The sequence below is a fragment of the Bos grunniens genome, chromosome 26 (genome assembly GCF_055505025.1).
Source record: "Bos grunniens cultivar Pamir isolate PY7600 chromosome 26, Bosgru_T2T1.0, whole genome shotgun sequence".
Lineage (NCBI taxonomy): Eukaryota > Metazoa > Chordata > Mammalia > Artiodactyla > Bovidae > Bos > Bos grunniens.
This window is the reverse complement of record NC_141190.1, coordinates 1,411,242-1,438,444: the sequence shown is the minus strand read 5'-3', so window position 1 is coordinate 1,438,444 and position 27,203 is coordinate 1,411,242. Positions and strand designations below refer to the sequence as shown.

At 39.2% G+C, this 27,203-nt stretch overlaps 1 protein-coding gene and 1 pseudogene across 2 annotated transcripts in view; one reads left to right on the top strand and one right to left on the bottom strand.

Moving 5' to 3' along the window:
* The first annotated feature begins 251 nt into the window (after window positions 1-251).
* On the top strand, window positions 252-3,551 carry LOC147343947 (nuclear receptor coactivator 4-like; annotated as a pseudogene).
* A 7,783-nt stretch (window positions 3,552-11,334) lies between these two features.
* Window positions 11,335-27,203, bottom strand: part of LOC147343946 (uncharacterized) — a 52,558-nt gene continuing 36,689 nt past the window's right edge. The window contains exons 2-3 of one of the 2 annotated variants that reach the window (XR_015155567.1): window positions 15,290-15,675; window positions 11,335-12,294 (exon numbers count right to left, since the gene is read on the bottom strand). Coding sequence is in view for 1 of the 2 variants with exons in the window: in XM_086378441.1 (XP_086234567.1) it covers window positions 12,291-12,294 (4 nt within the window). In the remaining variant the exon portion in view is untranslated. The remainder of the gene's footprint in view (window positions 12,295-15,289; window positions 15,676-27,203) is intronic. The other variant, XM_086378441.1, reaches the window with a different exon arrangement.

The following is a 27,203-nucleotide window of genomic DNA, read 5'->3' as shown; positions in this document are numbered from 1 at the left end:
CATACTCCTTTTCCTACTTGGAACCAGTCTGTTGTTCCATGTCCAGTTCTAACTGTTGCTTCCTGACCTGCATACAAATTTCTCAAGAGGCAGCATAGAAAACCCTAGGGCACTGCCAGACGCACTAGTGGGATGGGGTGCTTTCTGCAAGCCCAGGGACTTTTCTCACCCGAGCATTGATAAAGCAGCACCTTGCTTGCTGGGCAGCTCACGCACAGGGGCCTAGCTTCAAAGGAGGAACAAGGTGCAGAATGAGTACCTCACAGGACCAGAGTGGCTGTTCCACTAATAGAGATTCCCTTTCGAGGTCTTGTGATGCACAGAGGGACTTGGAGCTTGCAATTGGTGGAGTTCTCCCAGCTGAGAAGCAAATTAAAGATAATTTGTGAGAGGTCAAAGCCCAGATTCACTGCTGCATAAGTCACCACCTGGAATGCCTTTGAAGCTGTGAGGTGTGATAGTATAAGCAAGTAAATCTCATCTATCAGCTTAAAGAGAAGACACTCCAGCAGCAGGCCCAACAGCTCTACTGGTTACTGGGCCAGTTCAGTTGTCTTATTCATCAACTGGAGTGTAGCCAATCAAGTCTCAACGTGCCTGGACAGGCTGGGCAGTCTGACCCTCAAACCTGAAGATGCAACTGCCCGACTCTGAAGCTGACATAAATGCCCTGCGCCAGGCAATCGCCACATTTGGGTCTCTTAAGACCATTCAATAAAGTTTTCTGTGTGTATGGTTTCAGTGTGTCTGCCCTCTAATGCCCTCTTGCAACACCTACCCTCTTACTTAGGTTTCTCTTACCTTGGGCGTGGGGTATCTCTTCACGGCTGCTCCAGCAAAGCACAGCCTATGCTCCTTACCTTGGATGAGGGGTATCTCCTCACCGCCGCCCTTCCTAACCTTCAATGTGGGATAGCTCCCCTAGGCCCTCCTGCGCCTGTGCAGCCATGGCTCCTTGGATGTGGAGCCTCCCGGCCACTGCCCCTGGCCTCGGGCGTGGGGTTGCTCCATTCTGAAAGAGATGGGAATACCAGACCACCTGAACTGCCTCTTGAGAAATTTGTATGCAGGTCAGGAAGCAACAGTTAGAACTGGACATAGAACAACAGACTGGTTCCAAATAGGAAAAGGAGTACATCAAGGCTGTATATTGTCACCCTGCTTATTTAACTTATATGCAGAGTACATCATGAGAAACGCTGGACTGGAAGAAGCACAAGCTGGAATCAAGATTGCTGGGAGAAATATCAATAACCTCAGATATGCAGATGACAACACCCTTATGGCAGAAAATGAAGAGGAACTAAAAACCTCTTGATGAAAGTGAAAGTGGAGAGTGAAAAAGTTGGCTTAAAGCTCAACATTCAGAAAATGAAGATCATGGCATCCGTTCCCATCACTTCATGGGAAATAGATGGGGAAACAGTGGAAACAATGTCAGCCTTTATTTTTCTGGGCTCCAAAATCACTGCAGATGGTGACTGCAGCCATGAAATTAAAAGAGGCTTACTCCTTGGAAGGAAAGTTATGACCAACCGAGATAGCATATTGAAAAGCAGAGACATTACTTTGCCAACAAAGGTCCATCTAGTCAAGGCTATGGTTTTTCCTGTGGTCATGTATGGATGTGAGAGATGGACTGTGAAGAAGGCTGAGCACTGAAGAATTGATGCTTTTGAACTGTGGTGTTGGAGAAGACTCTTGAGAGTCCCTTGGACTGCAAGGAGATCCAACCAGTCCATTCTGAAGGAGATCAGCCCTGGGATTTCTTTGGAAGGAATGATGCTAAAGCTGAAACTCCAATACTTTGGCCACCTCATGCGAAGAATTGACTCATTGGAAAAGACTCTGATGCTGGGAGGAATTGGGGGCAGGAGGAGAAGGGGATGACAGAGGATGAGATGGCTGGATGGCAACATGACTCAATGGACGTGAGTCTAGGTGAACTCCCAGAGTTGGTGATGGACAGGGAGGCCTGGCGTGCTGCGATTCATGGGGTCACAAAGAGTCGGACATGACTGAGCAACTGAACTGAACTGAACTGAAGACCATTCAAATTCCTGAGCACCTGATGGCTCATGCTAGTTCATCAAATATTGGGTCCTTCTTAGAGAAGAGAGGCTACATCCCATTGCCAGAGCAGAAGTCAGCATCCAGCACCACAGCTGTCCCTCTCAGTGAATGGTTCCTTGGAAGCAAACCTGCCTTGGTCACCAGGCTCGTTACCTACCCAGCACCAATATCCAGGACTGGCTCAACCAAAAGCAGACCTTGGAGAACAGTCAGACATCTTCTATAACCTGCAGTTTCTTGAATAATGTCTGGGGCAACCTTAAAAGATTTGGAAAACTGGCTCCACAAGAGTCAGCAACAACTAGTTTCTAAAAAAGCAAGTTACCAAAAAGTCTTAATAGCTGTACCACTACTAGTTCTTACTCCATTGAAATTGAAAAAGTTAGCAATCTAGAGCCTCTTGATCAAGATGAGATGGATCTTTCTGGTTGGCTGGTAACTCCCCAGGAATCCCATAAGCCTGAGAAGCCTGGGAATGGCAGCTGTGAAACCTCCAGTGAGAAGTTTAAGCTCTTGTTCCAGGTGTTCTGGGAGTCCTACAATGTGAATGACTGGCTTGTCAAGTCTGATTCCCGTACCAACTGTCAGGGTAACCAGCCCAGAGGTGTGGAGACTGAGAACCTGGGCAATCTGAAATTCGTGAATGACCACTTGGAGGCCAAGAAACCCTTGTCTACTCCATGACTACTGAGGATTGGCTTGTCCAGAACCATCAAGACCCATATAAGTGGAGGAGGTCTGCAAAGTCAATGAGGCTTGTATAAGTTTTGCAAAGTACATGTGTGATGAAAATTGTGAGAAGGAAGCTCTGTGTAAATGGCTTCGGAAGAAAGAAGGAAAGGATAAAAATGGTATGCCTGTGGAACCAAAACCTGAACCTGAGAAACATAAAGATTCCCTGAACATGTAGCTCTCTCCATCCAGAAGAGAGGCAGCAGAACAAGCTAAGGCACCAAAGGCAATGGGTTCTTCTAGAATTGCTGATTTCTTCCAAGTTATAAGAAACAGTCCCTTGTCAAAGTGGCTCATGACCCCTTCACACAAAGAAGGATGTCCCAAGGAAGTGCCTCTTACATAGGATAGGGCTAAAAACAAAAGCTCACACCCCTTGGCCACCTCCTGGTATCTCTTTAACACAGCTGAATGGGTCTTGCCAGGAAAGACGACAGGAAATTTTAGCCCATTATCCTCAGGAGAAGACAAGTGGCTACTTTGAAAGAAGGCCAAGGAAGTATTGCTTAATTTGCCCCTACAGGAGGAACACAACTTTCCCCTAGACCATTATGGCCTCCCAGTAGTTTGTGATCTCTTTGCCTGTATGCAGCTTAAGGTTGATTTTTAAAAAGTAATTGTATCAAACCCCTCTACAGATGTGAAGAAATCAAGTACTAGCCAAGCAAATTTTCTGCAGATTATCACAAATCCATTAGCTGAGTGACTGTGGCTTGTGAAATCATTGTTTCTGGGTCTGATGTAGTTCCTTTTCTGCCCAATTTCGAACAGAAATTAGTCATCAAATTATGAGTTACTGGTGTAAAAGAAAATGGCTATTTCTTGATGCTGAGGTGATTCAGTTCCTTCTTACAGAAGTATTAATTCACCCCTACACTAGAAATGCATCTTAGTGGGTAGGTCTTTTTCATAAGCCTCCATGGCTCCTTAGATTGCATTGTTATTAGAAGTACATTAAAACACTGCAGTTTTAAAAAATGAAATAGTTTGATAATCAAAGTGTGTTGATGTATTCTAAAGCTAGTAAAATTACCCAGCCTTTTGGTTGCCAGTCTTTGGATGCTTCCCTTATCATGGGTTTTCTTCCATTAATGGTGAATTCTTCTGTTTAATTAAGATACTATTGTATTTTACACAATTAACCTTGGCAATATAGTAGTTTTTCCTTACCAAAACATGTTTTGAAAGTCTTGGCAATTTTTGACATTTATCACAAGACATTTTAGCTTAGGTTCCAGATTCTACATCATTTTTCTTCTTTTGAAAGAAACTCAGCTTTTGCAAGATCTGTCTTTACTCCTTTCTCTAAATGTTATTATGAAAGAATACAGCTCTTTCAGAAGGGCTCCATATTGCTTGAAGACTATATTCAGGGTAGTTCTATCCTCTTTCAAAATATTCTGAAGAACTACAGGCAGAAGAGCCCCAGTGCCTACTAATCAAAAAGCAAACTATGTTGGAAATGTAGTACTTGAACTATTCACTATGCTAAATGTTACTGGTGCATCCTGTGTAAATGGAAGCTGAACTTGACACTTGGTGCTTTTAACTAGGCATAAATTAAATGTCCACTCATTGCAAGCATAGCATACCTATACCTCTAAAAGGATAATGCAGTGACATTTTAGTGAATAGGAAGTTTTGAACACTTGTGCCTTAGGGTGTTTATTGAAACTTTATGAAAACTATCGATGTTTCCTTAGTATCCAAAGTTATGTCCATGCTTGAAAAAGTTTCTCTGTAGGAGAGAGATGGTATTTATACCATGTTTAAAAATTCTCTGAGACGTCTTGGCTGCTTTCCACTTTTAAACTATTAAGCCACTCAACTTGCCTATGTTACTGGAAATATCTTTAAAGTTTGTGATGCGGTAATGTAGAAAGCCCTTTTGAGGAAACTTCACAGTCTCGGTGTCATTGACATACAGCTTCACTAGAGATCTTAACCACAGCTGAAAGGAGCCTATTATTTTTTTAGTTCTTCCAGACACCATTTAGAACTTTAAGGTGGTGGGTAAAAACTTAAGGAGCTTTTTCATTATCTTAGGTTGCAGGAAACTTTGTAATTGAGGTTTAACACATTGTGTATCCCTAAATTAACATTAATCACTATGCTAATGAGTATGTAAACCATTCTTTTGCATTGATGCATTTTGTACCTCCCTCCATTCATAAAAGCATAAGAGCCCCCCCAAAAGAAAGAAAACCCTAAAGATGCCACCAGAAAATTACTGAATATAGTAAAGTTGCAGAATATAAAATTAATACACAGAAATCCCTTGCATTCCTATATACTAACAATGAAAAATCAGAAAATTAAGGAAATAATCACAATCACCATTGCAACAAAAAGAATAAAATACTTAGGAATAAATTTACCTAAAGAAACAAAACACTTGTATATAGAAAACTATAAAACACTGATGAAAGAAATCAAAGATGACACAGATAGATGGAGAAATATACCATGTTCTTGGATTGGTACAATCAATATAGTGAAAATGAATTTACTACCAAAGCAATCTATAGATTCAATGCAATCTCTATTAAACTACCAACAGTATTTTTCAAAGAACTAGAGCAAATAATTTCACAATTTGTATGGAAACACAAAAGACCTTGAATAGCCAAAGCAATCTTAAGAAAGAAGAATGGAACTGGAGGAATCAATGTTCCTGACTTCAGACTATGCCACAAACTACAGTCATCAAGACAGTATGGTACTGGCACAAAGACAGAAATATAGATCAATGAAACAAAATAGAAAGCCCAGAGATAAATCCACATACCTCTGGACACCTTATCTTTGACAAAGGAGGCCAAAATATACAATGGAGAAAAGATAGTCTCTTCAATAAGTGGTGCTGGGAAAACTGGTCAACTACATGCAAAATAATGAACCTAGAACACTTTCTCAGAGAAGGCAATGACACCCCAATCCAGTACTCTTGACTGGAAAATCCCATGGACGGAGGAGCCTGGTAGGCTGCAGTTCATGGGGTGGCTAGGAGTCGGACACGACTGAGCGACTTCACTTTCACTTTTCACTTTCATGCATTGGAGAAGGAAATGGCAACCCACTCCAGTGTTCTTGCCTGGAGAATCCCCGCGACAGGGGAGCCTGGTGGGCTGCCATCCATTGGGTCGCACAGAGTCGGACACGACTGAAGCGACTTAGCAGCAGAAGCAGCAGCAGAACACTTTCTAACACCATACACAAAAATAAATTCAAAATGGATTAGAGACTTAAATGGAAGACCACAGACTATAAATTCCTAGAGGAAAACATAGGCAGAACACTCTGACATAAGTCACAGCAAGAATCTCTATGACCCACCTAACAGAGTAATGGAAATAAAAAATGGGATCTAATTAAACTTAAAAGCACAGCGAAGGAACATTGCACTATAAGCAAGGTGAAAAGACAGCCCTCAGAATAGGAGAAAATAACAAACAAAACAACTGACAAAGAATTAATCTCCAAAATATACAAGCAGTTCATGCAGCTCAATACCAGAAGAATGAACAACACAATCAAAAGTGGGCAAAAAACCTAAACATTTCTCCAAAAAAGATACATACATGGATAATAAACACATGAAATGATACTCAGCATCACCCAATATTCAGTTCAGTTCAGTTGCTCAGTCATGTCTGACTCTTTGCAATGCCATGAATCGCAGCACGCTAGGCCTCCCTGTCCATCACCAACTCTGGGAGTTCACCTAGACTCACGTTCATTGAGTCAGTGTTGCCATCCAGCCATCTCATCCTCTGTCGTCCCCTTCTCCTCCTGCCCCCAATCCCTCCCAGCATCAGAGTCTTTTCCAATGAGTCAACTCTTCGCATGAGGTGGCCAAAGTATTGGAGTTTCAGCTTTAGCATCATTTCTTCAAAAGAACACACAGGGCTGATCTCCTTTAGGATGGACTGGTTGGATCTCCTTGCAGTCCAAGGGACTCTCAAGAGTCTTATCCAACACCACAGTTCAACAGTATCAATTCTTCGGCGCTCAGCTTTCTTCACAGTCCAACTCTCACATCCATACATGATTACTGGAAAAACCATAGCCTTGACTAGACGGACCTTTGTTGGCAAAGTAATGTCTCTGCTTTTCAATATGCTATCTAGGTTGGTCATAACTTTCCTTCCAAGGAGTGAGCGTCTTTTAATTTCATGGCCGCAATCACCATCTGCAGTGATTTTGGAGCCTAAAAAAATAAAGTCTGACACTGTTTCCACTGTTTCCCCATCTATTTCCCATAAAGTAATGGGACCAGATACCATGATCTTCATTTTCTGAATGTTGAGCTTTAAGCCAACTTTTTCACTCTCCTCTTTCACTTTCATCAAGAGGCTTTTTAGTTCCTTTCTGCCATAAGGGTGTGGTCATCTGCATATCTGAGGTTATTGATATTTCTCCCGGCAATCTTGATTCCAGCTTGTGCTTCTTGCAGCCCAATATTAGAGAAATGCAAACCAAAACCACAATGAGACATCATCTCACACCAGTCAAAATGGTCATCATTAAAAAGTTTACAAACAGTAAATGCTAGAGAGGGTGTAGAGAAAAGGGAACCCTCTTATACACTGTTAGTGGGAATGCAAACTGGTACAGCCACTATGGAGAACAGTGTGGAGAGTCCTTAAAAAACTGGGAATAGAACTGCCATGTGACCCAGCAATCCCACTGCTAGACATATACCCTAAGGAAACCAAAATTGAAGGAGACACATGTACCCCAATGTTCATTGCAGCACTATTTACAACAGCTAGGACATGGAAGCAACTTAAATAACCATCAACAGGTGAATGGGTAAGGAAATTCTGGTACATATACACAATGAAATATTACTCAGCCATAAAAAGGAACACATTTGACTCAGTTCTAACAAGGTGGATGAACCTAAAGCCTATTATACAGAGTGAAGTAAGTGAAAAAGAGAAAGACAAATACTGTATATTAACACATATATGTGGAATTTAGAAAGATGACACCAACAATCCTACATTCAAGGCAGCAAAGGAGACACAGACATAAAGAACAGACTTTTGGACTCAGTGGGAGAAGGCAAGGTGAGATGATTTGACAGAATAGCATTGAAAAGTGTACATTACCATTCATAAAATAGATGACCAGTGCAAGTTTGATGCCTGAAGCACAGCACCCAAAGTTGGTGCTCTGGGACAACCCAGAGGGACAGGGTGGGGAGGAAACAGGAGGGGATTCAGGATGGTTGTGGGGGGAACATATCTATACCTGTGGATGATTCATGTTGATATATGGCAAAAAATCATCTCAATATTGTAAAGGAATTATCCTCCAATTAAAATATTTTTTTAATTGGAGGGTTTTTGTAAATACACACACACACACACATTTCCATTATATCCTTGAACCATGTGCTTAGAACATGTGAGAGTAGCAAAGAGAGGATATAAACATTTAATATTTGAGGAGAAAGACTGAAGGAAAAAATGCTAGCACCCAGGACATTTATCATCATTTGGTGTAGTTAACATTTAGTGTCTCAAATTGTCAACAGTTTTTCACAGGAAGCAACAGCTGAGAAATGCCAAAATCCATTTGATTTGAACCTTTAAGTTTTATCCCAAGGTCAGCTTTGTAGAGGAGCTGTCAGGATCATTACTTAAAAAGTTAGTTGTATTTAACTGTTTTGCTTCAAATGTAAATATCTTATTGGATTTTAAAATTACAATTTTTGTAAGATCTATCGGAGTATGATTAATAAATTACACTACTAAATAATGGAATAATCAGTACAATAATAAAAGCTTTGAAACAAGTGTGTAAATCCTTTCTTTTAGTGTATAAGAATCTAAAGGAAACTAAGAGAATCATAGGAAAATATGAGTAAGAACGATGAAGTGCATAGTTCCTCCCTATATATGATTTGCCAATGACTTTAGGTCATAAGTGTAAGACTCATTAAAAACAGCAAGGAAAAGATATAACCAACGGCTTAGCTACTCAGAACTTTTAAATGAAGAACTCTTCATTTTCTTAGGAGTCTGAAGAGAGTTAAGAAAAGTAGATTACTAGAGTATGGGCCTATTCATTTGAAGGCAATCTGTTTGGAGTTTGAGACTCTCAGATAAAGTCATTTTTCACTGCACTGTGAGGCAGTGTCTTATACAATGGAAGAGAGTACACATGTGAATCATCATTGCCAACAAAAACTCAGAGAAGTATACAGCTAATACTCCCCTCTTGAATTAATAAAACAACTGATTTTATACAAACCTGACTGTATTTAAAGATATAATCATTTTATCATGATGAAAAATTTAAAATCACATTTTGTGAGGCTTAGTTCTTAATAAAACACGAGTAACACCATTTTTTCTATGTCAATGATTCTGATTATTCCCTTTTCTCTATGCTTATAAGAGGGATAATAACTAACACAAACCCCAGCATCTATATTTTGTTCAGGGAAACAGCATTACAGTGTATGCAGGTTTGAGGCATATGACTACAAATAATTGAGTTTTAAGACAAAGTGGACCACCTGGACAAATTCCTTCCTTTCTACAATTGTGAATTTCAATCTCCATCAGAGGCCATGAAAATGTATTTTCTGCTACTGGCTTTCTGGGGGGAACAATTTACCCTGTAGAGAGATCTAAGAAATTTCTAAACTATCAACACAGGGTAAGGCTTAAAACAATAAATTCATTCCAAATAGTGGTATCACAAAGTGTGCGATCACACACCTCTTGATTTACAACGACAATAGACACCAAGTAGTATATTATAAAAGATATTGGTTTCCAAATATACTTAGAATATATCCTTTATGTTTGGATGTATTTCTTTTGATAATAGTTATAAAAATATGATTTACACTTAACTGGCTTAAGGGAAAGGCATATCCTCTATCAGTGACAAATGGGTAAAATGGAACTATCACATCTTCCTTCAGAGGCAAATATTTTAGCAAATTTACCTGGAGTCAAGATTTTTTCCCAAAACATTATGAGAATAAAGGTGACAATGTAGTGAGAGCTTTGGTAGATTCCAAAGCTTTCCACAAAAATAAAATACTGTCTCTTGTTATCAAGCAGATCCTGTTGCAAAAAGTTATTCTACAGATTCTGACAATGAGATAGGTACTAGATTATATAGGATTTTTGCTGCAAATAATATGTATACTTCTTAGAGGAGCTTAAGTAGAGAGTATATTAATCATAAGGATGGTGGTTACCTCAGAGAACACAAGTAGAGGAGTGGGATAAGGCCTCTGCAACAAGCTAGACAGGACTTAGAATACCACACCAAGGCTATTCCTGCTGTTCTATGGACTCCTGTCTATACATCTGCTCTGGTCCTCTCCCCTTTCCTCCTTACAAAAGCATTTCTCTCTTCCCCAAGACCCTCTCTGGTGGCACCCAATCTTGGATCAATCCCAACTGGGGCTGATAAGTCCCTCTTTCAGATTTTGGGATCTAGGATTAGAGTTGTAGCATGTAAATGATAGATTTAAACTACTGATGCCATTCTCATTTGTAAGACACTTTTTTTTTTTTAAGTGTTCATCTTTATTTTGCCAAGATTATACACATATAAGATTGCTAGTTATTGCTAAATCTCTGTAATTTTTTTTCTTTCTGTTAAATTTGCATAGTTTTTATTCCACATTTTCAAGTTCACTGATCTCTTTTGCAATTTCTAATCTGCAGTTGAACCCATCTGGTTTATTTTTCATTTCAGATGATTTTTATTTATCCCTAGGACTTTACTTGTATAATTTTTACATTTTCAATTTCTCTCCTTATTAATTCATGTGTTCCTTTATAACCTTTTACCCTCACCTTAGGAGACCTCTCTGCCACATGTGAAGAGGCCAACTATCTTCTTTTCAAAACTCTCCACCCATATTTAAAGCTTCAACTTAACATCTGGTAGTTCTGTTTTATACATTTGTATAAAGTGGTGGATGTCTCTTCAAGCTTGATGTACTTTCAGATCTAGATTTTGAAAAGATCAGGTAGCAGTAAGTTTTTCCATAATCCCTAATTGTTATAGGTATTTTCTCCTCCCAACCCTGTGAAAGTGAAGGTTGCTCAGTCATGTCCAATTCTTTGGGATCCCATGGACTATACAGTCCATGGAATCCTCCAGGCCAAAATACTAGAATGGCTAGCCTTTCCTTTCTCCAGGGGATCTTTCCAACCCAGGGATCAAACCCAGGTCTCCCGCATTGCAGGCAGATTCTTTACCAGGTGAGCCACAAGGGAAGCCCAAGAATATTGGAGTGGGTAGCCTATCCTTCTCCAGCGGATCTTCCCAACCCAGGAATTGAACCGGGATCTCCTGCATTGCAGGCAGACTTTTTACCAACTGAGCTATGAGGGAAGACCAGTCCCAACCCTACAGGGAAACATAAAACTACAGAAGTCACATACATGGCAAAAAATCCTCAATTAAATTTTAAGGAACATAATTGTAAAGTACATTCCCAAACTGTAGAACTCAGAACAACATATGTGGAAAGACAAATAGGTGGTTGGAAAAAGAAACAAAAGTTTAATATGAAATGAAAATTTCCAGTAAGATTTCAATATGCAGTTTTAATTAGCTTTAGAAATGAATGCTATTTCTAATGTACAAATATGTACCTACTGATATAAAAAGTATACATAAATGTCTAATTAGAAGTTAACTTTGTCAGTCTGGATTGTTAACCAGTTCATATCTGTTTTTCATAAAAGCTCAGCAAACAAATATATGATAGAATCAAATTCCTTGAAATAAAAGAAAAAGAGATAAAGTTTAAATTTAATTCTACAGGTTTCTGTGCAGAAGTTTTCAAGTTTATTAAAAGAATCACTGAAATAATACACATAAATATATTCATGATTGTCATTTAGGAAATTCATATTTGTGAGTACCAAATTTGCATGCTATTCAAAGTATAATTTTTATTTAATTAAAATTTAGAAAATTTAAAAATTATGCAATAATATGACTAAAATCCATCAACTAGAAAAGATGAAACAGTATTGCCATTTTTGGATGGTTCCTCCAGGAAGACATTGAAAATTAATTAAGGGCAGAATTTTAAAATCATTAAGTCATTTTAAGCATTCATTTAGGTAATAAGATTTTGATAAATGTGACATTATGCTAACAAAACTGAAATTTAATTCAGGAAGTAAAAAGAATTAGTATCTACAAAGGCAGTTAGGACTATTCTGCAAAATACCAGATTTATGAAGTCTCTTGAGTGAGTGAGTGAAGTTACTCAGTTGTGTCCGACTCTTTGCAACCCCGTGGACTGTAGCCTACCAGGCTCCTCCATCCATGGGATTCTCCAGGCAAGAATACTGCAGTGGGTTGCCGTTTCCTTCTCAAGGGGATCTTCCCAACCCAGGGATCAATCAAACCCAGGTCTCCTGCATTGGTGGCAGATGCTTTAACCTCTGAGCCACCAGGGAAGCCCCCATGAAGTCTCTTAAGAATCATCTAAAAAACACGAGTATAATTAAATTTTTCATTTTGTAAGTATGACAAACTTAGAATTTTTCATGTATTTAAACCAAATGAAAGAGAAATCATAGCATCTAGACAAAATCACTTATATCTAGTTTCCTTATGCAATAACATATACCAATTTCACTGTGATATTATAGGTGCAAATGATGTAATGCTTTGGAAAGCATATGATTATTTTTTCCCATGTGAGTCAGTGTGTTGTACTCTGTACCTTGGCTGTTGCAGAGTCAATGCCATATGATCATCAAATGCCATTTCCTTTTCCTCTTGGGCCTACATTCTCCAGGTTGCCCGTGGGTTTGCATACCAAAAATTGCAATTCTATGCTTAAGCTTTGTAAATTGATAGATTTTAAGAAAACACATTGCATATATTTTTAATTTTCCAAGTTTTAATTTTTCCAATTGAACTGTGAATACCATGCAAATATTGTACCCATAAGCATGAATTTCCTAAATGGCATAATGAATATTTTATATGGATTATTTTAATGATACTTTTAATTAATGAACTTAGAAATTTCTAAGCTATAACCTGTAGAAGTTAATTTGACTTATTAATTTCTCTCTTCAATGGACTGTGAGCAAAGCGATATGCCATTTTCAGGCCACACCTCTAAAAACTTCCCATATGACCTTCCATGGTTAGCCATATGCAGAGGTCCCAGAGCAGAATTCCAAGGCCCTAAATGATGGCGGAGACACAATATGAAAATAGCCAGTCCCTCCATGACTCTGTGAAGGAAATTGCACTGTAGACCTACACTGGACAATCCAGTGAGTGAGAAATAAAATTGCAATGTGTTACAACACAGAGATATGGAAGCTGTTTGCAATAGCAGGTAATTACACTGATTTAAGAACCTGACCTATTTCTAGTTATTACAAATGGGAAGTCAGTACACATATTGGAGAGGGAAATGGCAACCCACTCCAGTATTTTCCCTGGGCAATTGCATGGAGCTTGGTGATCTATATACAGTCCATGGGGTCGCAAGGAATCGGACACGACTGAGTGACTAAATAGCAGTAGCAGCACACATATAGGTACAAGAGTATTACTGACTTTTTGGTAATAATGTGATTTAATGAACTACAATAGGATACTGACATTTAATGTCATGTACATATATGCCAGACACTGAGTCAACCACTTGACATAAATGACCCCAAATAAACCTTAACATCAATTAAATAAGCAATATCATCAATCTTTCAACACAAATATGTAATAGTTGATCTTGGGAAAATCATTTCAAAATCTGGACCTCAGATTTCAAAGGTTCCTTTGAATAGTAACATTTTGTAAGTCTAATCCAGAATTAAGATGCTTAAAATTGTTCAGTTACCAAGTGCAAGTGCAAGTCGCTCAGTCACGTCCAACTCTTTGCGACCCCATAGACTATACAGTCCATGGAATTCTCTAGCCCAGAATACTGGAGTGGGTAGCCTTTCCCTTCTCCACGGGTCTTCCCAACCCAGGGATTGAACCCAGGCCTCCTGAATTGCAGGTGGATTCTTTACCAGCTGAGCCACAAGGGAAGCCTCTTTCTAAATCAAGGTCTCCTATGTCTGTGTTTTTTCCTGATATAGAGCATATGTCTTAAAATTCTAAATTTGGGAAGTTGGGATAAAAATAAAGCACCACATACAGAAATTTTTTATAATAGAGAATTGTTGCCTTTTTTGTCCCTTGGAAGAAAACAAGCAAAAATATTATGTTATGTTTAGGATTTTGAAACTGAGCATCTTAGGGTCTGCAAATGAACAATGAATCAAAGAAATGTGAGACCTCTTATGAAAAACAATTTCATTTGTAAGCTTATGAAACACTTTGACTGAGTCATTCAAATAAAATGTACTGAAATAAGCTCATGGTCTAAGTATTAGTCTTAAAGAGGAAGGAGCAGTTGGGAAAAGACTGGACTGTATCTGACAGGGCAGAAGTGGGGTTCATGCCTTGGCATGTCTTAAGAGAACATATTTTTCAGAAAATTACTTGAGACCCTGCTTAACCTTGACATCTCCTATGAGAACCAAAGATAAGGTCCCTGGAGAAGCCAAGAAGGTGTTTTATACACTGTAGTCACAAACATCCTGAGGAGAAAAAAAAATTCTTCCTGAGAAACCTCCTACTTGAGGTCAAGATATACAAGTAGAGCCATAGAGGACTGCAGCTACATTTTTTCACACTATCTCTTTAATGCTCAAGCACATAGTTTCCTTTCTTGGGATACCTGGTGTAAATAACCTTTAAATTGAAACATGAGTAGACAAGAGAAAATTGAAGTGGACTTTTAGTAATATATTAGTGAAGTTGCTCAGTCGCATCAGATTCTTTGCAATGCCATGGACTATACAGTCCATGGAATTCTCCAGGCCAGAATACTGGAATGGGTAGCCTTTCCCTTCTCCAGGGGATTGAACACAGGTCTCTGCATTGCAGACAGATTCTTTACCAGATGATCTACTAGAGAAGCCAAATATTAGAGATAATCCAAAAGCAATTCTACAATACCTGGATATCACAATTGTTCACATGTATATTGTTCTGTAAAGCATTTAAAGTTTCACTATTAGCTACATTAGGATTTCCTTTGTGTTTTGTTTAACTCTTAAGCTTGATTTAAAGTATATGTTAAACTAAACAATCTAAAGAGGAATCATATATTTCCTTATAACATGCTATTCATATTTTATAATTTAATATGGTCTCAAATAGTCTTACTGTAGCTCTGACTTGTTATACATTTAAAGATTTCTATTTTAAACAATTAGAGTAATTTAAAACAAGTTTATCTTTATATCATGTTTCTCATTTATTTTGGTCATTTATTAAAAAAAAAATATGCTACTCTTTCATCTCTGTCATTCAGCACTGTATCTCTAATTGCTGATGGATAGCTAGAGTGCCAAGATAGAAAGAAAACATGAAATAAAATAACAAAAAGAGGATGGAAATCTACCTAGTAATTTCAGTTCAGTTCAGGTGCTCAGTCGTGTCCGACTCTTTACAACCCCATGAACCGCAGCACGCCAGGCCTCCCTATCCATCACCAACTCCCAGAGTTCACCCAAACTCATGTCCATTGACTCAGTGATGCCATCCAGCCATCTCATCCTCTGTCGTCCCCTTTTCCTCCTGCTCTCAATTTTTCCCAGCATCAGGGTCTTTTCAAATGAGTCAGCTCTTTGCATCAGGTGGCCAAAGTATTGGAGTCTTAGCTTCAACATCAGTCCCACCAATGAACACCCAGGGCTGATCTCCTTTAGGATGGACTGGTTGGATCTCCTTGCATTCCAAGGGACTCTCAAGAGTCTTCTCCAACACCACAGTTCAAAAGCATCAGTTCTAAAAAGAATACATTTGAATCAGTTCTAATAAGATGGATGAAACTGGAGCCTATTATACAGAGTGAAGTAAGCCAGAAAGAAAAACACCAATACAGTATACTAACACATATATATGGAATTTAGAAAGATGGTAACAATAACCCTGTGTACGAGACAGCAAAAGAGACACTAATGTATAGATCAGTCTTATGGACTCTGTGGGAGAGGGAGAGGGTGGGGAGATTTGGGAGAATGGCATTGAAACATGTACAATATCATGTATGAAATGAGTCACCAGTCCAGGTTCGATGCACGATACTGGATGCTTGGGGCTGGTGCACTGGGATGACCCAGAGGGAGGGTACGGGGAGGGAGGAGGGAGGAGGGTTCAGGATGGGGAACACAGGTATACCTGTGGCGGATTCATTTCGATATTTGGCAAAACTAATACAATATTGTAAAGTTTAAAAATAAAATAAAACAAAAAACAAAAGCATCAATTCTTCGGCGCTCAGCTTTCTTCACAGTCCAAATCGCACATCCATACATGACCACTGGAAAAACCATAGCCTTGACTAGGCAGACCTTTGTTGACAAAGTAATGTCCCTGCTTTTGAATATGCTATCTAGGATGTTCATAACTTTCCTTCCAAGGAGTAAGTATCTTTTAATTTCATGGCTGCAATCACCATCTGCAGTGATTTTGGAGCCCCAAAAAATAAAGTCAGCCACTGTTTTCACTGTTTCCCCATCTTTTTGCCATTAAGTAATGAGACTAGATGCCATGATCTTCATTTTCTGAATGTTGAGCTTTAAGCCAACTTTTTCACTCTCCTCTTTCACTTTCATCAAGAGGCTCTTTAGTTCTTCTTCACTTTCTGCCATAAGGGTGGTGTCATCTGCATACCTGAGGTTATTGATATTTCTCCTGGCAATCTTGATTCCAGCTTGTGCTTCTTCCAGCCCCGCATTTCTCCTGATGTACTCTGCATATAAGTTAAATAAGCAGGGTGACAATATACAGCCTTGATGTGCTCCTTTTCCTATATGGAAACAGTTTGTTGTTCCATGTCCAGTTTTCTAACTGTTGCTTCCTGACCTGCATACAGATTTCTCAAGAGGCAGGTCAGGTTGTCTGGTATTCCCATCTCTTTCAGAATTTTCAACAGTTTACTGTGATCTACACAGTCAAAGGCTTTCTCATAGTCAATAAAGCAGAAATAGATGTTTTTCTGGAACTCTTTTGCTTTTTCCATGATCCAGTGGATGTTGGCAATTTGATCTCTGGTTCCTCTGCCTTTTCTAAATTCAGCTTGAACATCAGGAAGTTCATGGTTCATGTATTGCTGAAGTCTGGCTTGGAGAATTTTGAGCATTACTTTACTAGCGTGTGAGATGAGTGCAATTGTGCAGTAGTTTGAGCATTCTTTTTGAGCATGCTTTGGCATTGCCTTTCTTTGGGATTGGAATGAAAACTTTGGAATGAAATTTGAGTTTTCCAAATTTGCTGGCATATTCAGTGCAGCATTTTCACAGCAACATACTCTAGGGTCTGAAATAGCTCAACTGAAATTCCATCACCTCCACTAGCTTTGTTCATAGTGATGCTTCCTAAGGCCCACTTGACTTCACATTCCTGGATGTCTGGCTCTAGGTGAGTGTGAGTGATCACACCATCATGATTATCTGGGTTGTGAAGATCTTTTTGTACAGTTCTTCTGTGTATTCTTGCCACCTCTTCTTAATATCTTCTGCTTCTGTTAGGTCCATACCACTTCTAGTAACTTCAGTGGGCAAGAACACAATATATAAAAAGATTCTCAAAGGAACTCACTGCTTTATACAATCACTCTACGAAAACATTTCAAATACCATGAAGAACACATTCCTGCCTCAGCCTGGGACTGTCACACATTACACTTGCACTTACACTGGAGGTCTCTTCTAATCACGTTATTACCAAGAATATGAGATAAGGAAACCATCTGCCTTGGATCAAGTGAGGTGGAACTAACTCCTTATGATATGGAAAAGATAGAAACAGGCTTTAACTGTCTTAATTGGATTAAACCTGAAGGGAGAAAAAGTATTTATCTTGCCTACCTTGCTTATCTAAATTACTCAAGCTATCACTGTTCTCAAGCTCTTTCCCCAGCCTCATACAGTCAGTAGTTGTTCAATGCCTATGAATATGGGTACCACCCTGTTGTTAAGGACTATTTTTTCAGAAAATAGTGGTTTTTTTTAGCAACTACTAAATTCTTACCACTCAGCTTTTCACTATACTCAGCTACAAGACAAAAATGAGAAAAGGATCATTTGTCCTCATTATTTTAAGGAACAGTTCTCACATTCCTGCCATAAACTTCTTTACCAATTACTAGTTAGTCTTTTACGTCTTTATCTTTACACACTACTTTTTGTATCTGTGTCACATCTGACAAGATATGTGCTCACTCAGAATTTTTCCTTATATGTACCCCATCAGAATATGTTCCATACCTCTACATGAAACTATTAAACTAATAAATATTAAACAATGAGCAGCAAATAAGGAGCAAAATTTAAGGTCTGAATAAATGAAGAGACTTACCATGTCCATGGATTGATGGAAGACTCAGTATTTTCAGAGATGTATAACAATTAAAACTGTATCTTCTTCCAAACAAACCAATTAAAACTTTCTCTTCTCCAAAATATACTATCAGGAAATGGAAAGACAAGCTAAGCTACAGACTGGGAGGAAATCTTCAACATATGTATTTAACAAAGGCTAATATAGAGTTGTGGCTCAGCTGGTAAAGAATCCACCTGCAATGCAGGAGACCTGGGTTAAATCCCTGGGTTGGGAAGATCCCCTGGAGAAGGAAAAGTCTACCCACTCTAGTATTCTAGCCTAGAGAATTCCATGGACTGTATATTCCACGGGGTCGCAAAGAGTTGGACACAACTGAGCAACTTTCACTTTCACTTTAGAGTATATATCAAGAGATCAACAATGAGGAAATAAGCAACTTAATAAAAATAAGGCAAAGGATTTTAACCTTCATGTCACAAACACAAAAGTTGCAAATAAGCACATGAAAAGATGCTAAACATCTTTACTTTCAAGAAAATTGAAGTAAAAGCACAAAGAGAGGATTTTGTATCCTTTAGAATGGCAGGAATTAAAAAGACAGATAATACTGACAAGTGTTGGTAGAGAGATGTAGAGAAACTGAAACTCTCATATTGTGGATGGAGTGAAAAGTGTGAAACAATTTAACAGTTTCTCAACTATAAAGTTAAGACAATTCTTTGTATCATCCAGCAATTTCACTTCTGAATATAGGCATACCAGTACTCCTGCCTAGAAAATCCCATGGACGGAGGAGCCTGGTAGGCTGCAGTCCATGGGGTCGCTAGAGTTGGACACAACTGAGTGACTTCACTTTCACTTTTCACTTTCATGCATTGGAGAAGGAAATGGCAGCCCACTCCAGTGTTCTTGCCTGGAGAATCCCAGGGACGGGAAGCCTGGTGGGCTGCCGTCTATGGGGTCGCACAGAGTCGGACACGACTGAAGCGACGCAGCAGCAGCAGCAGCAGCAGCATTTTACTGTGTTTCACTTTGTCATGCTTTACAGATACTATGGGTGGGTGGGTGTATATGTGTGTGTGTTTCATAAAGTGAAGGTTTATGACAACCATGTTTTGAGCAAGACTATCAGCAATATTTTCCAACAGCATTTACTCACTTCATGTCTTGTGTCATACTGATAATTCTGGCAATATGTTAAACGTTTTCATTATTATTATATTTTTATGGTGATCTGTGATCAGTGCTCTTTGATGCTACTATTGTAATTGTTTCTGCTGCTGCTAAGTCACTTCAGTCATGTCCGACTCTGTGCGACCCCATAGACGGCAGTCCACCAGGCTCCCCCATCCCTGGGATTCTCCATGCAAGAACACTGGAGTGGGTTGCCATTTCCTTCTCCAATGCATGAAAGTGAAAAGTGAAAGGGAAGTCGCTCAGTTGTGTCCAGCTCTTCGCAACCCCATGGACTGCAGCCTACCAGGCCACTCCATCCATGGGATTTTCCAGGCAAGAGTACTGGAGTGGGGTGCCATGCCTTCTCTATGTAATTGTTTCAGGGCACCACAAACTGTGCTCTTATCAAACAGCAAGCTTAATACATAAATGTTGTGTGTTCTGACTGCTCCACTAACCAGCCATTCCCTCTTCTCTCTACCTCTCCACAGGCCTCCCTATTCCCTGAGACATAACAACATTAAAATTAAGCTAATTAATAACCATACAATAGCCTCTAACTGTTCAGGTTAAAGGAAGAGCCACATGTCTCTCACTTTAAACCAAAAGCTGGAAATGATTAAGCTTAGGGGCAAAGGCATAGTAAAAGTTGTGACAGGCCAAAAGCTAGAACACCTGCACAGTTAGCCAAGTTGTGAACACAAAGTTAAAGTTCTTGAAGGACATTAAGAGTGTTCCTCCAGTGAATACACAAACGATAAGAATGCAAAACAGTCTTAAGCTGATATGGAGAATATGTTAGTGATCTGGATAGAAGATCAAACCAGTCACAATGATTTTCTTAAGCCAAAGCCTATTCCAGAACAAGGCCCTAACACTCCTCAGTTCTGTGAATGTGGAGAAAGGTAAGGAGGCTGCAGAAGAATAGTCTGAGGCTAGCAGAAGTTGGTTCATGAGGTTTTAGGAAAGAAGCTGCCTCCATAACATCAAAGTGTAAGGTGAAGCAGCAAGTCCTGATGTAGAAGCTGCAGCAAGTCCTAATGCAGAAGCTGTAGCAAGTTATCAAGAAGATGTAGCTAAGATAATTAATGAAGGTGACTATGCTAAACAATGGCTTCCCAGGTGGCACTAGTGATAAAGAACCCGCCTGCCAATGTAGGAGACTTAAGAGATGTCAGTTTGATCCCTGGGTTGGGAAGATCCCTTGGAGAAAAGAATGGCTACCCACTCCAGTACTCCTGTCTGGAGAATCCCCTGGACAGAGAAGCTTGGCAGGCTATAGTCCATAGCTTTGCAAAGAGTTAGATGTGATTGAAATGACTTAGCATGCACACATGCTAAACAACAGATTTTCAATGTAGACAAAACAGCTTTATACTGGAAGAAAATGCCATCTAGGACTTTCAAAGTTAGGGAGAAGTCTGGCTTCAAAGCATAGTCTGACTCTTTTTGTAGTAGATCCTGTAGCTGGAGACTTGAAGTCAATGTTCATTCAATGTTTGCAAAATCCTAGGGCCCTTTAGAATTATGGTAAATCTACTCTGCCTGTGCTCTATGAATGGACAAAAAAGACTGGATGACAGCACATTTCTTTACAACACAGTTCACTGAATATCACTGAATATTTTAAGCCCACTGTTGAGACTTGCTGCTTAGAGAAAAGATTCCTTTGAAAATGTTACTGCTCATTGATAATACACCTGGTCACCCAAGAGCTCTGATGGAGATATATAACGGGATTAAAATTTTCACATCTGCCAAAGCAGCATCCTTTGAAGTCATTTCAACATTCAAATCATATTATTTAAGAAATACATTTCTTAAGGCTATAGCTGCTATAGACACTAATTCCTCTTATGGGTCTAGTTGGAACCAACTGAAAGTGTTCTGAAGAGGATTCACATTCTACATGCCATTAAAAAAATTCACGACTCAGGGGAAGAGGTCAAAATATCAACATCAACAAGAATTTGAAGGAAGTGGCCAACCCTCATGGACGACATTTGGAGGCTCAAATATTTCACTGAAGAAAGTAAATTCAGATGTGGTAAAAATCACAATAAAACTTTAGAAGTGGAGCCAGAAGATGTTACTGATTATTATATGCAGAGTACATCATGAGAAACGCTGGGCTGGAAGAAGCACAAGGTGGAATCAAGATTGCCAGGAGAAATATCAATAACCTCAGATATGTAGATGACACCACCCTTATGGCAGAAAGTGAAGAACTAAAGAGTCTCTTGATGAAGGTGAAAGGGGAGAGTGAAAAAGTTGGCCTAAAGCTCAACATTCAGAAAACGAAGATCATGGCATCCAGTCCCATCATTTAATGGCAAATAGATGAGGAAACAGTGGAAACAGTGGCTGACTTTATTTTTCTGGGTTCCAAAATCACTGCAGATGGTGATTGCAGCCATGAAATTAAAAGATGCTTACTCCTTGGAAGGAAAGTTATGACCAACCTAGACAGCATATTAAAAAGCAGAGACATTACTTTGTCAACAAAGGTCTGCCTAATCAAGGCTATGGTTTTTCTCGTGGTCATGTATGGATGTGAGAGTTGGACTGTGAAGAAAGCTGAGCACTGAAGAATTGATGCTTTTGAACTGTGGTGTTGGAGAAGACTCCTGAGAGTCCCTTGGACTGCAAAGAAATCCAACCAGTCCATCCTAAGGAAATCAGTCCTGGGTGTTCATTGGTGGGACTGATATTGAAGGTGAAACTCCAATACTTTGGCCATCTGATGCGAAGACCTGACTCATTTGAAAAGATTCTGATGCTGGGAAAGATTGAGGGCAGGAGGAGAAGGGGACGACAGAGGATGAGATGGTCGGATAGCATCACCAACTCAATGGACATGGGTCTGGGTGGACTCTGGGAGTTGGTGATGGACAGGGAGCCCTGGCATGCTGCAATTCATAGGGTCGCAAAGAGTCGGACACAACTGAGTGACTGAACTGAACTGAGTACACAATTAATAGACTATATTGTAAACATAACTTCTATAATGCACTAGGAAACCAAAAATTTCATGTGACTTGCTTCATTGTCATATTCCTTAACTGCATTATTCTGGAACCACACCTGCAGTATCTCAAAGGTATACCTACATCTACTCAAAATGAAGTAAAATATATGTTCATACAAAGACTTCTACACAGATATTCATAGCAACCTTGTTTATCATACCCAGTAATTAGAAAAATGCTAATGGGACAAGAATTGATATATTCTGGTAGACCTGCACAATGAATATCAATCTGCAATAAAAGGAATGAGCTACTAATAAAAGCAACAACATGGACATCTCACAGACACAAAGCCAAATGAAGAATTATTTTAAGTGCAAGGCGAGGATTCCATTTATTTGAAAATATAGAAAATGCAAAATTAATGTACAGTGCAAGAATTCAGATCAGTGATTTCCAGAAGTGAGTGGAAATGGAGAATATTGACTTTGAAAGGACCCAGGGAACTTTCTGGGGAAACAGAACTGTCTTACATATTAAGTGGCTTGGTGGTAAGACAGGCATTGACCTAAACATCTAAATGTGTGAACTGATCATATATAACCTATATATCAATAAAAAGCGTATGGTAAATGTAGAACAAAACACTCTCCTTGATGACTCAACCTGTGGCCAATCCCTAAGCTTCTACTCTATGCTATAGATAGCTTCAGTTCAGTTCAGTTCAGTTCAGTCGCTCAGTCGTGTCTGACTCTTTGCAACTCCATGAATTGCAGCATGCCAGGCCTGCCTGTCCATCACCAACTCCTGGAGTTCACTCAAACTCATGTCCATCGAGTCCATAATGCCATCCAGCCATCTCATCCTCTGTCGTCCCTTTCTGCCCCCAATCCCTCCCAGCATCAGAGTCTTTTCCAATGAGTCAACTCTTCGCATGAGGTGGCCAAAGTACCGGAGTTTCAGCTTTAGCATCAGTCCTTCCAAAAGACTCTCAGTTCAGTTCAGTTCAATCGCTCAGTAATGTCTGACTCTTTGCAATGCCATGAATCACAGCACGCCAGGCCTCCCTGTCCATCACCAACTCCTGGAGTTCACCCAGACTCACGTCCATCAAGTCAGTGATGCCATCCAGCCATCTCATCCTCTGTTGTCCCCTTCTCCTCCTGCCCCCAATCCCTCCCAGCATCAGAGTCTTTTCCAATGAGTCAACTCTTCGCATGAGGTGGCCAAAGTACTGGAGTTTCAGCTTTAGCATCAGTCCTTCCAAAGAACACCCAGGGCTGATCTCCTTTAGAATGGACTGGTTGGATCTCCTTGCAGTCCATGGGACTCTCAGGAGTCTTCTCCAACACCACAGTTCAAAAGCATCAATTCTTCAGCGCTCAGCTTTCTTCACAGTCCAACTCTCACATCCATACATGACCACAGGAAAAACCATAGCCTTGACTAGACGGATCTTTGTTGGCAAAGTAATGTCTCTGCTTTTCAATATGTTATCTAGGTTGGTCATAACTTTTCTTCCAAGGAGTAAGCATCTTTTAATTTCATGGCTGCAGTCACCATCTGTAGTGATTTTGGAGCCCAAAAAAATAAAGTCTGACATTGTTTCCACTGTTTCCCCATCTATTTCCCATGAAGTGATGGGACCAGATGCCATGATTCGTTTTCTGAATGTTGAGCTTTAAGCCAACTTTTTCACTCTCCTCTTTCACTTTCATCAAGAGGTTTTTGAGTTCCTCTTCACTTTCTGCCATAAGGGTGATGTCATCTGCATATCTGAGGTTATTGATATTTCTCCCGGCAATCTTGATTCCAGTTTGTTCTTCTTCCAGCCCAGCGTTTCTCCTGATGTACTCTGCATATAAGTCAAATAAGCAGGGTGACAATATACAGCCTTGACGTACTCCTTTTCCTTTTTGGTACCAGTCTGTTGTTCCGTGTCCAGTTCTAACTGTTGCTTCCTGACCTGCATATAGGTTTCTCAAGAGGCAGGTCAGGTGGTCTGGTGTTCCCATCTCTTTCAGAATTTTCCACAGTTTATTGTGATCCACACAGTCAAAGGCTTAGGCATAGTCAATAAAGCAGAAATAGATATTTTTCTGGAAATCTCTTGCTTTTTTGATGATCCAGTGGATGTTGGCAATTTGATCTCTGGTTCCTCTGCCTTTTCTAAAACCAGCTTGAACATCTGGAAGGTTATGGTTCACGTATTGCTGAAGCCTGGCTTGGAGAATTTTGAGCATATTGATGGACTAAACCTGAAAATCGCAAAGAGTTGAACACGACTGAGCAACTGAACTGAACTTAAACCTGGAAACATCATTGTTAGTCATCTTTCATTAAGAATAACACACATTTTTTCAACATACACATCTCATGCAGTGGAGATATTTAAATTAAGGAACTACAGGTAAAGCTATAAACAATTTAAAGTAATTATCACATGGTCATTTCAAGTCCCACTGCATTGATAACAACTAATTTAACATATACTCTGGTAAGGGGCTTCCCTGGTAGTGCAGTTGTAAAGAATCTGTCCGCCAATGCAGGATATGCATATTAGATATTTGGGTCAGGAAGATCCTACGGAGAAAGAAATGGCAATCCTCTCCAGCATTGTTGCTTAGGAAATCTCATGGACAGAGGAGCTGGTAGGATGGGGTTACAGTCCCTGGGTTCACAAGAGTCAGACATGACTTAGGAACCAAGCAATTAACAATGCTCTGATGAATGAAACCTGCTTAACCAGTTCTTTATAGCTGAAGAGCAAGCTTAGCCTCTAACTATAAAAAAAAAGTTGGTTCCTCATCATGAACATATTGTGTAAACAGTGCTGATGAGCACTTTTCATTGTTATATACTACAGACCAGAGGTGGCAAATTGATGGTACACCTATTTTATATGGCCCACACAGTCTTGGCCTGCACTAGCTTTATTTTTTTAATTATTTCTGAAGATATAAAACTTCGGAGAACTCCCAAATAATTCTATATTTCTTTCTTTGCTTAAATAATTTGCCCATTTGGCATACTGAGCTTTACTCTCAAGTGGTATTCACCACACAGCCACAGTCTCTACTGTAGTATCGCCCTTACACCAAAGCTAAGAATCAGTTGTATTATTCTCATTTTAGCAGTAAACCAGACAGCAAAGTATTTCTTATATCCAAAGTGATGAAAAAGCAAACAATGAAGTCAAGAATGTTTTTGAGAAATGGGAATGCATACATATCTTTACAGCAGTTCTGTCTAAAATGCCAACCAAATGTGTCTGTGTCAAAGGAACTAACCTAGCCACCGTATTCACGTTTGCTGTTTGACCACTCTAACCCTCTTATACTGGATGGAGTTGGAAATTATTTCTCTCATGGACCTTGTATGTGTTAGCCATTAGTCATGTCCAACTCTTTGTGACCCCATGGACTGTAGGCTGCCAGGCTCCTCTGTCCATGGAATTCTCCAGGCAAGAATACTGGAGTGGGTTGCCATCTCCTTCTCCAAATAACAACTAGGAGCTAAAAAATTACAGTATATAATCAAGTACTAAACTAGTTGAGAAGCATTTAGAAATGTGGTTTAAAGGTCTTTTTTCAGGGAAGAGGAAACCTTATGTTAACTAAAAAGTTTGGGAAGTTTGTTGAGATAGATATGTGAACTTTTCTCAAGTGCATGCTAAATGCTACGTTGCTTCAGTCATGTCTGATTCTTTGAGACCCTATGAACTGTAGCCCCCCAGGCTCCTCTGACCATGGGATTCTCCAGGCAACAATACTGGAGTGGGTTGCCATGCCCTTCTCCAGGGGATCTTCCTGAGCCAAGGATCGAGCCCATGTCTCTTATTTCTCCTGCATTGGCAAGTGGGTTCTTTACCACTAGCTCCACCTGGAAATGAATATAATAAATATTGTATATGCTTCCAATATGTCTATGTAATCTAAGTCTTTAATAAAAATTAACACTCATTAAAAAAGAAAATGTTAGTAATATGATAACATCCATGAGAAAATTTATAAAAAGACACACAAACTAGTAACTTTGGATCTTTGTTTAAAACATTACATGTAGAATTGCCATTTTGTTACCTCAAGACATAATAATTGAAACTAAAAATCTGCCATTGTTTTATAAACAATATATTGGTAAAAATGTAAATAAAATCTCCATTAGCCATTGCTTTCAATGGTTAATCTTTTTATGTGGTTTTGAATAAATTATTTCAGAAGACTTCTATAATCAGAGGAGAATTTTCAAAGTAAATTATGACAGTAGAAAAATCACTTAACAGACCCTATTTGTACACTTCATATTATATAATCTATTGAACTTTATATGAAGTCAACAAAACCCAGTGATGTAAAGAAACAGATTTTATTTTCTAAACTGTCAAACTGTGAACTATGAGAATTAACGAGATTTGTTGATCTTACCAAGAAAAGCTAAAAATATATTATAGGAAACTATGTTAAGTATGATTCTTTTTTTAGTATTGTTAGGCTTGGCATGCGTGCACATGTGCATGTGTGTGTGTGTGTGAAAGTCTATCTCTCTAAAAGACTATCAGTTCTGAAATGATAACATCTTTACACTGCTGAAAACTCTTTTAAATGAACTGTAACAGCAGTAACTATTTCTCTGGGCCAACTGCTTTGCAAATTGTCCATGAATCGATACATAATGAGACACAAACAATTTATCTTTGTGGGATCCATAAGAAATTCAAGTGCATAATTAGATTATCTATCACCTGTCAAAAGAGCAAAATAAATAGAGGTTGTTACCCAAGAGATAAAGAAAGAAATAGAATAAATACAGACCAAGGCAGAA